Source organism: Lissotriton helveticus, chromosome 2_1 (assembly GCF_964261635.1).
Source record: "Lissotriton helveticus chromosome 2_1, aLisHel1.1, whole genome shotgun sequence".
Lineage (NCBI taxonomy): Eukaryota > Metazoa > Chordata > Amphibia > Caudata > Salamandridae > Lissotriton > Lissotriton helveticus.
In genome coordinates, this window is record NC_136059.1 from 1245798317 (window position 1) to 1245814719 (window position 16403).

General features: G+C 41.7%; 1 protein-coding gene across 2 annotated transcripts in view; it reads right to left on the reverse strand.

Annotated features, from left to right (window-relative positions):
* The window catches only part of PLAC8 (placenta associated 8), a 230571-nt gene that overhangs the window by 51251 nt on the left and 162917 nt on the right, over nt 1-16403 (reverse strand). For both annotated transcript variants that reach the window (XM_078676192.1, XM_078676191.1), the window contains exon 2: nt 8050-8178. In XM_078676192.1, the coding sequence (XP_078532318.1) occupies nt 8050-8152 (103 nt within the window). In that variant the 5' untranslated portion in view covers nt 8153-8178. The remainder of the gene's footprint in view (nt 1-8049; nt 8179-16403) is intronic.

A 16403-nucleotide genomic window follows, 5' to 3' on the forward strand; every position in this document is an offset into this window, starting at 1 on the left:
AACGTCATTGTTTTTATGAAGCAGGTTGTGCTCAGGGCACTTTGAGCTTTTTTTATACTCGTGTGTACCTTTCCAGGCAGGTGTTTGCCTCGTTACAGATAAGCTATATTTGAAAAGCAAACTAATCTTGCCTCGTTTATTCATCTGTGGTCATGAAGGGAGAAACACACAAAGCCGCCTTTTGTTTGGGGTAGGAACAAAGAGTGAAACCTGCTGCCCAGCCGACCGCACTGCCTCCTTCCTTTTAACCCTTCTCGGAGATTACAGATTATCTGTAGTCAGGATTCATAAATCGAACCCTGATCTGAGGTGCTAAAAGAAACCTTGAGTTTATTTCCATTGATTTATAATCCACTTCAAAGGAATTGCTGAACAATACAAAAGTGAGATTTGCCGTCGAGAGGGGGTGCATTATTGGCAAATTCAAGCCAAAATTTACATGGCAGTCACACAACGCAGGGTAGAAAGTCAAGTTACTTGACTGCGTTGTGTGAACTAGAGACAGCAGAATAGCACCATATCTACGAAGATGGGGAGTGGTCCTGCTCTCTCCTTGCACGGCGCACTTTTGGCTACTATACACCAATGCACAATGACGTGAGCAGTAAGTGCCATGTGGGAAGCACAGGTTTGGTGCTGGAAGGGGCCCCTTCTAGTATAAACACTGTGTTTGGGGCATTTCTCATGTTGTATGTGTGCAGAACAATGCAACACACATGCAAAGTGGCAACAACGAGGAGACGGGCCGGCCTTCAGGATCTTTTTAGCAAATCCCGGTCTGCAATTCATTGTAAATAGAGTTCTGCGTCGAAGCCCGTGGATGGTAGCACGGGAGTGCCCATGCCATACCCATGGAACACTCCTGTGCTGCAAAGGAACGCGTAATGCAAACCCGAAGTAAAACTTTATAAATCTGTGCCGCATTGCATTTGTAAAGAGCACCTGGGACTGAAACAGAGCATTTTGGATGGTACTGGCAGGTTCATGAACAGTTCTGGCTTAGTTATCTATTCTTTTGTCAGGGATATGAGGAAAGAGTGAAACCTGCAGCCCAGCTAGCCGCGGTGCGTCCTTCCCTTTAACGATTCTCAGGCATTTAGGATTTACTCATGGGCTGGGCTGCTGGAAGAAACCTGGAGTTTATTGGTTTCTCTAGAAGACTACATGATTCTAATGAAGGGAGACACACCCCCAAGGATTGAGATACTCCAAGCAGCCTTAGTTGTTATGAGGAAAAGCCTGTGGTTATTAACTAATCACCAACCTATGAAAGTATGAGCACATCTCCCTGGCCTGGAAAGAACTGCTCCTCCTCCCTGCCACATTCCCCTTTAATGTTTGTTGCCTGATCTACAAAGCACTGCACCTGAGAAAACCTTGATTCCTTCCATTTAAACAGAGGTCCTCCAATGGCACACGCGCTATATAGACAGGCTGGAAACCCAAAAGACGATCAAATAATGCACACACGAACAGACTCTGCATATAGTTCAAGACTCGCGGGGGACCTCCCTTCCTACCTCAGAGGTACTTTTTATTATTTGGCCATTTGGTATTGCGCACAACTCACTCCTGGAGGAGTATCTCTGTGTTGCGCTGCTCAAAAGGGGATAAAACATTCTAAAACAGCCAGGTCTTCAAACCCTCCATAAAGGAGGTGAAGTCTGAGCAAGAGCGAATACCAAGAGGGAGTTTGTTCCAGTGGTAAGGGGCTGTGTAAGAGAAAGCTCCGATCCCATATCTTAAACGTACAGATGCGTTGGATCACCAGAAGTGCCTTATCAGAAGTTCTTAGACATCTAGGAGGTGGATGAGACGTATGGAGCGCCTTATGTGTCACACAACAGTTTGAAAATGGGGTGCTTTAATTGCAACCGGAATTTGCTATCTTGCTACATAATTTATTTTCTTGAGATTTTAGGAAAAAACTGTGCTTTTGGTTCAACTGAATCGAAAGTTATCCCAGTGCTACAAGAGGGCTGCAAAGCCTCACCAGAGTTTTTATGAAGGTTATCTTCAGCTGTTGGCGGCTGAGATAAAAAAACAAATAAAGGTGTATTGCCCGGATAGAGTAAACATCCCATATGATGAACTAGGGAATAGATTTTGTCTGTTGCAATAAACCGAAACCTCAAATACTGAAATGTAATTTAAATGCTCTATACTGTTCAGCAGTCCTGTTTTTTTCAAATTAAAGTGTTGCTGCATATTGCCACATAATTTGCCTTTTCCTTCCACATCATTCAGTCAACCAGGTACATCATTTGGTTCTCCGCTGCTGCTTAATTCCAAGATCCTGCCTATTAGTAACCAGAGTGCTTGGGATCAGATTATATTTTAACTTATTTTTTCTTCTCTGTTACCGTTTTCAGCTCAAGCATCGTTTTTCACAAACAACCTACTTATCTATGGAAGGCTATGAGGTTCTCGGGGATTAAGAAAGATAACCTAAACATATGCAATCTTTGCACTTGTGCAATGTTTGCTGAATATATGGTTTTATGGCTTTGGGTGGGTCTGCCCTGGAGTCCAAGGATAATTATTGTCTTCCACACGGCTTCCTCCTGGCTCACAAGTTCAACCTTTTAAATCTACTCACATTTTGGAGAAACAATTTAATGATGGCAGGCTTCAAGGAGACAATTGGCCATCTAACAGATGCTGCCTGTTGCTTGCGTCAAGGCACGTAGCCTCTATTACCATGATTGAAATAAATAAATAAACAATCATTGTACTAGGGTTGCTGATCATTCAGCTAGGGCCTAACCACAGCGGATAAAACTACCAAAGCCATCTTGTTTTGCATTCCTATTTTGAGAGGCGAAACTCAGAGCCCCGACTTGGAGTATTGGAAGCCTCCTGAAGGGGTCTGGTAAGTTGTTCCAGGAATGTGTTTTTTTTATCCCTCCCCACACCCCACATTCAGAGGATCCCTGGCTGCTTAATGTTCCACCTTCCTGCCTCCACGCAGCACCAGACGTCTCCTCTTTGTCCTTGCAACAGTGGTTCTGGGGCCACCTACTGATTTTCACTCACCCAGTGGCGGCTGGCAGGGATTTGGGGTGGCGGGGTAGGTGAAAGAAATATATTACACTTAACTCTTCATGGGCACCATCTCTCCTCCGTTGTCTCTCCTCAGCTTCTCTTCCTGACAAGTCATGGAAGCAGGAAGCACAAAGGCTCCCTTAAGCCAATCACGACTCTGCTGTTACCAGCATGACAGCAGTGTCAAAGGTCTGAGTGCGATGGTTCGGTGCTCAGACAAGGACTGGGAGCGTGAGCATGTTCTCCACCCAGGCTGTGCTATACAGCCGGGTAAAAAACATCCTACGTGATTATGACAGTTTGGCCGGCCCAAGACGGCCGGCCGGCCAAACCGTCATGCGCCCTTAAGGAAGTGCTCACCACTCGTCCCCCAGCTGGTTGCGGCGGCAGCCAAGCCCCACCCACCCCAAAATTGGCTTCAGCACAGACAAATAAAATGATAACTTTTAAACATTTTTATTTTTTTGCTCTACAGAAAAGTAGTAGGGCGATGCGGAAAAGCCGCCGCTGCACCCACCTTGTTTCGCTAACTTAACTTTAGTTCCAGATACTTCTCCCTGCTCTCTTTTTGATATTCCAAGAGCCTAATTGACAGCAAAGGAGGTGCTATTTTTTTCCTTTTAGTGATTGAATTTTGTGTGCAACATTTTAAAATAGGTTGCAGAGCAGAACATAATGATATCTCCGTTACAATATCCAGCAACACAGCACTAAGCAGTGCCCACTGACGAGTTAAGTCGCAACAATATCGATAGCTTCATCCCTTTAGAAACATGGGCATAGAAAAAAGACAGAGTAGAGCCCAGAGGCAGTGACAATCAATGAGGCAAGCAGGGTTAAAGAGTCAGGAATTTCAGCTGGGAATAGTCGCTGGGTCCAACTATGGTCCCTTCAGGTCAACTTGCGGGCTTGTCATGAAGTATATAGTGTGAACAATTAAAATGCTTCTTCCCCCAAGGGTTTACATACTGCAGTCCACGTGCAGAGAGAGGCAGAACATGAATGTGGAATAGCTTAAAGAGATGTGAGCCGAAATACTCTCAAGTGAGTCCCTCTGTAAAAGTCATGCCACGCCATGAGCCATGTAGAGCTCCAACTATGTGTTCCGGAAGGGTTTTATATTGCATGCATGTGGGCACGATCTTCAGAAATGGTAGTTATACATGATCCCCTACCCATTTTAGCTGCGGTCCTTTTCAAGTACCCCCTTAACATTCACATCTAGGGACACCATTAAGTAATTCCTTTCAGAGATTGTCCCAAAAGTCGAATCTGGGCCACGCACATTAATTCCCATAGAATTATTTTTTATATCAGCCTGAAAGTGATGATTGGACTAATTAATATGGTTTTGTATATGAAGTTAGTTGAAGGCAGTCAACGTGAACGCAGTCCTTTAGTTGATGTAAAACGTTATTTATGGGACATTTGACTGTACACAGGGACAATACGAGCGCAACCAGAGCTGTTGTTCCTGAGACCTTAATGACGGAACCCTACAAAATAAGGTTTATTTTACTTGCTTACCTACTCTTTCTGCTCTTTAGTATGTGGAAGCAGTTCTTAATGTTTAAAAAAGGAGGACCCTATTTATCAGCAGTTTGTATCACATTTGCACTATATAACGTGGTGCATGTACGACAAACCCTAAAATGTGATTTGCAAAGCCACTTTGCGTGACCCTGAGTGACTTAATAAATCAGGAGTTATGCAACGCAGCGCAAATTGATGCAGTGCATTACTCTGCCCTGGTAAGGCGTTCCTTGTGCGTTGCGTGGGTGTTCCCACGCAACTCCCATAACATAACATTTTGACGCATTCCCAGATTTACCATTGCGGGTAGACCTGGGAATGCGCCAAAAGGCTGCACCTTCCCAGGAGAGGTGTAACAAGAAGAAGTATCTTTATTTCCTTAGGCGATTGTTTTTGTGCAGAAAGGTTCTTCTTGAACCAGACACCATGGTGCAAGGGTCCCTGTGTGGGTGCTAGGCTGCCATAAGGGCACCAGCGCTGGGGAAAAGGCAGGAATGCACCGTATTGTGTTAAATAGGGCACATTCCTGCCGGTTCCCTATAACGCAACAAGGTGACTTGCCGCACTGCGTTACCTTTTAATAAACAGGTCCCCAAGTACAAGGCCCCAAAGTTTTTTCTTAGGAGCCCCTTGCCAATGTTGCCAAATGCCGGCATTGCCGAATACCAAGGCTGCCTAGGTCTTGATTCCACCTTAAGCCTCCTTCGTCAACCACTCTACTCTTCCGGTCTCCTTATCTCACTCCTGGAGGTTCCTTTCCATCTCAGCTTTCTCCATTTGTCACTGGTTTCCTATCCTTCTCTTGCTCCTTCTTACTCGTTGTTGTGCCTTTGCTCTTGGTCAAAGTCTGATAATGACAAATAAGCTCCTGGTTCCCACAAATTGAGTGCCAGTGTGCACCATCATCAACCATCTGCACAAATGAAGCATTTTGTGGAATTAAGCAGTATATTCCTCTTCCCAAACTCTCATCATAGCACTTACTTTAGGCCTGCACTGTGTTGTGCAGCATGAACGTTGCCAAATTACTTCTCCTAGATGTTCAGACAGTTGCATTGTCATCTCACCTAGCAATTTCAAAGTTGTGACCGGCAATCCTAGTAGAACATGGCTGATCCATTTAGAAGGTGGTTTTGTTAATCCAGCTGAACTAACTACATTTCTGTATGTCTGTAGACTGATGTTGGTCTATTTAGTGAGGCCTGTTGGACTGGGTCAGGCTGTTCCAAGCACTTCAAGCATAACGTGTGTTTGTAAAAAAGCACATTCACCCACACTTTAGGCCTCTTGATGCTGAATTAACAGATGTTTATTGTTACTCAACAGTACCCATTTTATTGACCTTGGAAGGATGAAGTGGGAGTCGAAAAAGGATTTGAACCTGTGAGCATGAAGTGGTTGCAATAGTCCACTGAGCCATCAAGGGGGAAGCCAAAAAGTGTCCATAGGGGTTTTGCATCCAGATGCCTACTGTTTGTAAATGCAACACTTTGAAATGGGAGGAAATTCAACTGAAGAGTTAACTTTATCATTAAGTGAACTCTGCATTTTAAGTTTCTCTCATATAGAGCATTGAGAAATATAATTGTGTTCTCATGCTCCAATACTGAGTTGAGAACAACTTGTATTCAAGAGTTAAATAACTCAGTGTTTCAGTACTGAACCTCTGTGACCCACATGGGTCTTAAATCGAAGTGGAGCACTGCTCGTTCAGGCTCTGCTATCTGCAGCCTGATAATAATGTAAAATAAACATATAATTTCCTTAACTTTAAAAAGGAAAGCACAACACTTATTGCAGTTCTTAGTTAACGCCTTAACCGCGGCGGTTTGTCCACCGCGGTGCAGGCGTTCTAAAGGGTGGGTGGGGCCGCATCAGCCGTTGGACGTGCACAGCACCAGGGAGGTAGCGCGCGCGACGTCCAACGGCAGCAGGGAAGGGGGTAATAAAAACGAAACCAAGGCTGGGAGCTACTCTTAAGGTTTCTGCTAGATACAGGTAGCTCGTGATCGACTGGTTGGAGACATCTGTGTTAGCGCTTTCTGTTAGGGCTTCTTTCATCTCTCTCTATGGTTTTATTTGTTTCCATGCTTATTTGTCTTTTAGTGCCAAGAAGACTTGTAGACAGTTGTTCACTTTATAAATACAAAAAACATTTTTCTTTTACATTCTGGGGCCGATTCACAAAAACACTGATCAGAATGAGAAGTTACCTACTTCTACATGCCTTTGCTAATCCCCCCAAAAGAGAACTTCCTATTGAGCAAGGTAGGCACAGTCCTTTCTTTATGTATTATTGCAAATGAATTGTATAGTGCCCGTGAAATGACAGATTATTAGGCACTGGGGACACTATCGAACACCCACCAAGATAATGGTTAAAAGATATTGAATGCTGCAATGCATGGCTCAAAATATTTACAGAATTGAATCCCTCTTCACGACCCAGGTACATTTGGGACCCACTAAAACATTCATATTGTATGTGTTGTTTCTGAAACTTCCTTTTCCATAAATGTCTACTTCCACATAGATGCAGCAAGATATATCTGTGCTGTAATGTGCAAAATGTGAATATGTGTGATTATTCCTATTGTAATAAAAATTAACACAAGTAAATTATCCTTAACTATTCCTAAATTGTATGTTTTGGGGTCAATTCACAAAGAAGTGTACCAGTACATAAAACAGTACTACATGAGTACTCCTTTACCTTCTCCAACATCATTTTGTGAATAGGAACCCTTGAGCCACTGGTCACAGAATAAATAAAGACAGGATTTTATGCCCACCAGGACTCTGTGTGCAGCTCACTGAATAGCAGTACTGACAAATCATACCTTAATTAGTGGTGTAATGAATTGATTTAAAATATGAAACATTATGTGTAAATGTATTTGTGTAATCCACACTTGATATACAGATGGTGTAGATAGTCTCCAGCAACCCAGGTACTGAACAGCAGTCTGTAGCTTCTCAGCTGTGGTGGCGCTATAAAAATACCAATACATACAAACATACATACAGCTTCTTTTTTCAGCATCAGAAAACAGTGTAGACTAACAAATTCAAGACATACACGTTGCACATCATAGCTTATTCCATAATGGTTCTCCCTGAACAAGAATGTATGGGGGTTATTTACAAGCCCCTTGCTCAGCCGGTGCAACACTTAATATGGGAAAAATAACGTACCAGTGGCGTCAGGGGCTTGTAAATCAGCCCCTGTATGTCGGAGCAGGAGAAGCATTTTTCTCTTTCTTTTGGCGATTACAGCGCAAACTTGGCTCAAGAGCATTAGAACGCTATACAGGGGACCTAAACTTAAGCCATTTTTTAGGGCACGGGTAAGTGATTTGCCCAGAGTCAAGGGATGTTGAGCAGAGGCTCACCCCCAGTTCTCCAGTTCCAAAGTCGGCAGCTCTAGCGCCTCAGCCGCATTAGCTCAGTGCCGTTTATGTTGCTACTTACAGACTCCGCAGTCATCGCAACAGTCGCACATGTCGCTCTGCCATTGGCTTTGCGAGAGTTGAACAGTAGTCACAAACTGTGGTTGCATGGTGACCGCTGCCATGATGAAAGGCCTTTAGAGCGTGCAGGCTGGAAGTGAATAAAAAAAAAAACATACAAACATTAGATGAAATAATGACAGTGGTTTTTCTAGTAGATACAGCTTGCAATTTTTGTTGCTTCTACAAAGCGATAAACCTAAACATAACATTAAAATGAATTGAAATGTATTCTACATTCCATGGAAAGATACTCATGACTTTGGGGGATGTGAATTACTGTCCATTTTTTTCTAAATAAGTGGTTATCATTCCCCCAGAATATATTGCAGTTCAAAAAGTTTTTTCAGATTCCATATTTCTTTTAGTGTTAATGCTCCGGTTACTTATAGGTAATCTTCATTATCCATGGTCCGTAGTCCTCGTCACAGTCATTTACTTGTGACGTGATCCCACCTCATCCACAGGACCAAATCCAGGATGGAGGAGCGTCCATGGCATAATCCCACCCATTAAGGGTAGTATAAGTCATGGCCAAGCCCACCCTACTTCCTGAACTACCAGGCATTCTGAAGCCAGCAGCTCCAGGGAGGGAGGGCCGTAATGACTGTGCCGAGCAGTATGCACTCAGGATAATGAAGATACTGCTAGGTAACCAGAGCATTATTCCTACATCCGAACGTCCTCGTCCCAGTCATTTACTTGTGAGGAATACCGAACATGAACTTCCCGAAGAATAACTCCACTCATCAGTAAATGTCCCATAACTCAAGGTTTTTGTTTGTGCTGTAATTCTTTATTCACATTTTTTGCATAAAATGTAATTATGAAAACAATAATTTCAGTCGCTTATTGCAATAAATAGGTAAGTAAATGAATAAGAGGCAGTTGTGACTTAAGTCTCTTAAAGGTTAAAGAGAACATAAGTATTTAAATAAGTTAAATAGCCCAGAACGCAAGGGAAAAGAGAAGTGAAAGGGGGAGTAAAACAAGAAAATCTGAGAACTGGTAAATATATCAATAACAGCAAAATCAATACTGGCCCAAGGTTTGAAAAACTAAAAACAGTAATTTATAATTAAGGCTCCCGGTTTTCTGTTTTTATGGATTTTTACAGATAAATACAGACAAAAAACAATGTGTTTTCGGTCTGCATTTATTTTTTTAAAGTGGATAAATACGAAAAATGTGCTGCTCTTAAGTGACTCTCCGTGCTGTCTTTTATGAATTAGAGCAGAACAGCTGAGCAGATGGACAGCATGGGAAATTAAAAAACAGGATGACATTTATTTAAATAACGGCATCTGTCAATATACATTTGTGGTATAATGCTAGTATTTAGCTGTGGATGTATTGTTCTGTATTTGGCAGGGTGTACAGTCATAATATCGAGTCAATTATTTCGACTGGACAGAATATCGAGTAAAAAATATAGAATGGACATAATATCGACTAGACATAATATAGACAACAAAAATATCGACTAGAGAAAATTAATATCGAATAGAATGGACATAATATCGAATCAAAAATATAGAATGGACATAATATCGACTAGACATAATATAGACAAAAATATCGAATTTAAGGTAAGAATAATAATTTTTATTTTTTGTGTAATATAAGTCTGTAGCGGGTTTATAGGGGAATAGGGTGGGAAGTAATTTAATTCTAATTAATTAAATATGTTAATTTATTTATATATATTTAGAATTAATTGGTAATTAATTAAAATATAATTGGTAATTAATTATAATTGATTAATTGATAAATATTTTAATTTTAGTAATTTATTTTCTGTAGCGGGTTGTGGGTTTATAGGGGAATAGGGTGGGAAGTAATTTAATTCTAATTAATTAAATATGTTAATTTATTTATTGATATTTAAAAAAAAAAAATTGTTAATTAATTATTAATTGGTAATTAATTAAAATATTATTGGTAATTAATTATAATTGATTAATTGATAAATATTTTAATTTTAGGGTTCAGGGTCAGTTGTCAATTTTTGGGTAAAGGGGTATTTTTAGGGTTCAGGGTCAGTTTTCAGTTTTTGGGTAAAGGGGTATTTTTAGGGTTCAGGGTCAGTTTTCAGTTTTTGGGGTAAAGGGGTATTTTTAGGGTTCAGGGTCAGTTTTCAGTTTGTAGGTAAAGGGGTATTTTTAGGGTTCAGGGTCAGTTTTCAGTTTTTGGGTAAAGGGGTATTTTTAGGGTTCAGGGTCAGTTTTCAGTTTTTGGGTAAAGGGGTATTTTTAGGGTTCAGGGTCAGTTTTCAGTTTTTGGGGTAAAGGGGTATTTTTAGGGTTCAGGGTCAGTTTTCAGTTTTTGGGGTAAAGGGGTATTTTTAGGGTTCAGGGTCAGTTTTCAGTTTGTAGGTAAAGGGGTATTTTTAGGGTTCAGGGTCAGTTTTCAGTTTTTGGGTAAAGGGGTATTTTTAGGGTTCAGGGTCAGTTTTCAGTTTTTGGGTAAAGGGGTATTTTTAGGGTTCAGGGTCAGTTTTCAGTTTTTGGGGTAAAGGGGTATTTTTAGGGTTCAGGGTCAGTTTTCAGTTTGTAGGTAAAGGGGTATTTTTAGGGTTCAGGGTCAGTTTTCAGTTTTTGGGTAAAGGGGTATTTTTAGGGTTCAGGGTCAGTTTTCAGTTTTTGGGGTAAAGGGGTATTTTTAGGGTTCAGGGTCAGTTTTCAGTTTGTAGGTAAAGGGGTATTTTTAGGGTTCAGGGTCAGTTTTCAGTTTTTGGGTAAAGGGGTATTTTTAGGGTTCAGGGTCAGTTTTCTGTTTTTGGGGTAAAGGGGTATTTTTGGGGTTCAGGGTCAGTTTTCAGTTTGTAGGTAAAGGGGTATTTTTAGGGTTCAGGGTCAGTTTTCAGTTTTTGGGTAAAGGGGTATTTTTAGGGTTCAGGGTCAGTTTTCAGTTTTCGGGTAAAGGGGTATTTAGGGTTCAGGGTCAGTTTTCAGTTTATGGGTAAAGGGGTATTTTTAGGGTTCAGGGTCAGTTTTGGGTTTTTGGGGTACAGGGGTACTTTGTAAAAATAAGGTAAAATTACATTTAAATTACATTTATTTAATAAAATTAAATTATATTAAATTATATTATAATATTTTTTATTAATTTATATTCAAAAAATTATTATATACTTACCAATACTTATGTTGTAATGGTATGCGTTGTAAAGGTATATGCGTTGTAAAATCTTGCGTTGTAAATGTATGCGTTGTAAAAGTTTTTGCGTTGTAAAAGTTTTGTTGTAATGGTAGGCGTTGTAAAAGTATGCGTTGTAACGTCATACATCCCTGGAGTGGGAATAGCAATTTTAACCTCTACGCTATCCAGCGCTTTCCCTACTGTTGCACCCACTGGAGTGGGAGTAGTAAATTTTACCTCTACGCTATCCAACACTTTTGCTAATGTTGAACTCACTATAGTTGTAACAATAAATTTTAAACATTTTCTAAAATGTTATATATGTTTATTTAATAATATGTTTAAATATATATATATATATATATATATATATATATATATATATATATATATGTGTGTGTGTAATTTTTGGTGATATAATTTTTTTAATTATATAAATTATTTATTAAAATTATATTTTTTTAATAATTATTTCTAAGTTTATATTAAATATATTTATTACTATATTAGTTTTAACTTACTTTTAAGACATTTTAAAAAATCGATATTTTGACAGTCTATATTTTTGTAAGTCGATATTTTGGAGTCGATATTTTGGTACTTACCTGTTTGAAGATAGGGAGTCGATATTTTGTCAATCGATATTTTTGACTCGATATTTGTGTATCTCGATATTTGTGTCGTCGATATTATGTCAGTGATCCATTTGGCAGCTTGAAAAGCTAAACACGGCAGGTGTCAAAGTATGAGTGCACGTCTATCAGTTAAATAAATATGGAAATGTACAGTTTTATACCTTCATTTATACGCAAAACACAAATTAAATATAGATAAATACAGATAAAGTGGCCAAATATAAATATTGATGAATACAGACGGAAACGTTAAAAAAATACCATGAAACCTAGAGCCCTACTTATAATTAGATAATATATATTTAATGGAAAAATATTTCTAATAATTCATATTAGAACACTGGAATATGAAAAACACTATAAGCCAAATGTGAATGAAAATGTGTATGGCAACTGATAATTCTGTTCATTTTTTTAATTAAGTAAAGCATCAAAGAATCTTACTTATTAAAACAGTTAACAAAACTATGTAACCAAAACTTTTTTTCTCCCAAACCTACTCCCTGAATTTTGTAGTGCGTCAGGAAGGTATAAGGATTGGCCCAGGTTTCGGCTCGACATTTCCGATACGGAAACACGTTCTAAGTAAACCCAAGATGCAGCCACTCCTCTTGTTGACCTGCCCTTGACAATAATTGGCGGAGGAACATTTGAGGACTCGTAAGCCAATGCAATAGTCTAAGCATCTACTTAGAGGCATGCTCGAAGCTTTACGACCTGGCCAAAGGTAACAAAAAGCTTATCAGTTTTCCTGAAACTCCGAGTACAGTCTAAGTATGTCAAAACTGCCCTCTGGACTTCTAGAGAATGCAGAAGAGATTCTGGGGAAAGGAGGATGGGGAAAGAAAGATTTCCTGTTCCCTGTGGCTCAAAGAGGGCACCTTCGTTAGGAAACCTGGGTCAGTTCCCAAAATGATGTCATCCTCCTCAACCGTCAATCCTGGAGGTTTACTAACAAGGAACCTAATTCGCCAATTCTCCTTGCTGATGATATTGCCACCAGGAAAACTATTTTCAGTGTGAGGAATTTAAGCTCTACAATAGGTAAAGGTTCAAAAGGGAAACCTGGAAGGCTTTCAGGACCAATGGTTAATCTCAAGTAGGAAAGAATGGACTAATCATGAGTGTAGAAATAAAGGAACATTTTAATAGCTTAACCGCTAGGTCTCCATCTTTAGAAAAACCCCTACCTGGATCTTTGAAGATTTTGATAGCCGTCCACTGTGCTCTCAACGTAGTTACTTATAAACCTTTGGTATAACCATCAAAGAGGAGTTGAAGTATAGTGCCAATAGTACAATCAATTAGAGAGGTATTTTCTAGTCACCAGCTTCGGAAATTGTGGTTTTCTCTCCTTCACAAAGGAGGGAGAAGATGATCTCCTCATTTGGGATATCTTCTCCCTCCTTTGTGAGGGAGAGAAAAACGGTTTTAAAGAAACAAATTTTAACAATTGGATTGTCTCAGAGAAGGAAACTATAAAGGTGCTAAACAGCAACCTAAGCCTGAAATTTCAACTTGATTGGAATAACGAGTCTTTACACACCGCATGGCCCATACCGCAATGGAATAGAGGAGCCATAGGAATACAACGGGAATTAACCTTTTGTCTTCAAGGTGAACACTTGAAACAATTGTAAAAAGAGAGCTATTAACTGGTATTGATAAAGATGGAATAAATTAGGAAAACCATCGAAACGCGTCGACGCCCTAACATACACAATCTATCTACCCAGCATTGTTGGAATAAGGAGAAAAACTTACAATGTATCTTGCAATGCTAGTAAAATCTTCTTGATAATAGATGTGTTAATTTTCAAGACTAATTAGATTGGTCTGTACTTGTAACTCTTCTGCTGCTACACTATTAATTATTAGTATCATTATGGAATGTAATTGTTTGATTTTGTTTTTTAATACGATATGTCGAGCTGAATGTTCAGTTCTTTTAAATTGATGCATTTAAATTTTATCTAATGAAATAAATGTGGTATAATTTTCATTTTGTATAGTTGTCCTCGAGTTATATGTGGTGTAATCTGCCCTCCGATTATATATGGCACAAAAACCTATGTTGGGGTGAATGGTGAGAGAAAGGAGTGAATGTGATACAGTACAAGTCGTCATCTAGAGATAAATACCTATTTGACACATAGAAAAGTTACCCCATGGGATTTCTGTTATTCCACTGTTCCTCGTGGAGGTACTGTCCAAAGTTGAGATGCCAAAGGAATGTATCCAATTAGTCATATTGTTATATACTCAGCCTGTGGCTAGGGTGCAGGTCAATGGTCTTACATCAGACCATTTCCCTACACATTGTGGCACCAGGTAGGGACACACCATTTAGCCCTTACTATTCGTCCTAGCAATGGACAGCCCAGCAAGGGTTTTGTTGGAGCGACATCTCCACCGAAGGCTCACCTTCCCCACTTGCTGGCTTCTGTTATCTATGTATGCCGATGGCATTATACTATTTGTCAAAAACCCGCCAGAGAACATATCCTCCATAGTCCATGAAATAGTTATTTTTTGGAAGATACTCTGGATCTATAAACTAGTCCAAATATGAGCTATTCCCCTCTTAAGGAGTCCACCACTCCCGTGGACCTGGAACCCCCAACTCGGGGAATGATGGACTCAGTTAAATATCTGGGGTGGAGTGCTATAGAGATAGGGAATTGATTATTCATCTCAACTGTGTTCCACCCTTGGAGTGGCTGCAGACGCAGATACATTTGTGGATCAGACTACCCTTGTTCCTTGCTGGAAGGATTGCAGTCCTGAAATTGGTGGTGCTCCCCTGCCTTCTATACCTCTTGGTGAACATACTGATCCTACTCACGCAACAATTTTTCCAGACACTTAGCAGTACATTGCTCAATCTGGTGTGGGGCAGTAAACCGCCTCAATCAATCAATCATTTGTAAAGCGCACTACATACCCGTGAGGGTCTCAAGGCGCTGGGAGGGGGGGGGGTGCTATTGATCGAACAGCCATGTCTCGAGTATCCTCCTGAAGGTCAGCAGATCTTGGGTCTGTTGTAAGCTCAGTGGGAGGGTGTTCCATGTCTTGGCAGCGAGGTGGGAGAAGATCTCCCACCGGTGGATGTTCTTCGGATGCGCGGGACAGTGGCGAGTGAGAGGTCGGCGGAGCGTAGCTGGCGGTTGGGGATGTAGAAGGAGAGACGTCTGTTGAGGTAGGCTGGGCCAGTCTTGTGGAGTGCCTTGTGTGCATGGGTGAAGAGCTTGAAGGATATCCTCTTGTTGACGGGGAGCCAGTGCCGCTTTCTCAGATGGGGGGTGATGTGGCTGTGGCGTGGTACGTAGAGGATCAGTCGTGCCGAGGCGTTTTGGATGCTTTGTAGTCTTTTGATGAGCTTGGTCGGGGCTCCCGCATAGAGGGCGTTTCCGTAGTCGATATGCTGCTGACGAGGGCATGGGTGACTGTCTATTTCTTGTATCTGTCTGGATCCATCTGTAGATCTTGCTGAGCATGCGGAGGGTGTTGAAGCAGGAGGAGGAGACTGCGTGGACTTGCTTGGTCATTGAGAGCGTTGAGTCGAGGATGATTCCCAGGTTGCTTGTGTGGTCAGTGGGTGTCGGGGCTGCCCCCGGTGCCATCAGCCACCAGGAGTCATCCCAGGCTGAAGGGTTGGAGCCGAGGATGAGGACCTCCGTCTTGTCAGAGTTCAGCTTCAGACGGCTGGTCTTCATCCAGTCGGCGACGGCCTTCATTCCTTCGTGGAGGTTGGCTTTGGCGGCGATGGGCTCCTTGGTGAGGGAGAGGATCAGCTGAGTTTCGTCGGCGTAGGAGATTATGTTGAGGTCGTGCTGCGTGTGCGAGCGGGGCCATGTACATGTTGAACAGCGTCTGGCTGAGGGAGGATCCCTGGGGTACGTGGCAGATCTCCAAGGCTTTGAAACGGAATGGGGGGGTGGGGAGGCGGACGGTCTGGGTTCTGCCAGAGAGGAAGGAGGTAGTCCAATCCAGAGACTTGTCCCGAAACCCTGCGGCGTGGAGGCGTGCACGTAATGTGCGGTGGCAGACTGTGTTGAAGGCGGCAGAGAGGTCCAGGAGGAGGAGTGCTGCGGTCTCGCCGTTGTCCAGCAGGGTCCTGATGACATCGGTGGCGGCGATGAGGTCAGTCTCGGTGCTGTGGTTGCTGCCGAACCCTGACTGGGAAAGGTCCAGGATTCTGTTTTCTTTGAGGTATCGGGTTAGCGGTTTTCTCGGTGACCTTGGCCGGGATGGGGAGCAGAGAGATGGGCCGGACGTTCTTGAGGTCTCTTGGGTCTGCCTCAGGTTTTTTGAGTAGGGCGTCGATCTTGGCATATTTCCAGATCTCTGGGAAGGTCACTGTCTTGAGGGAGAGAATGATGACGTTGCACAGGTGGGGTGCGATGGAGCTGCTTGCTCTGTTGGAGACGTGTTGCAGGAATGGGTCTGACGGAGAGCCGGAGTGGATTGTGCGCATGGTCTTGATGGTGTCATCGATGCTCACGCTGGCCCAGGCTAGCAGAGGGTCGTGGTCGATGGT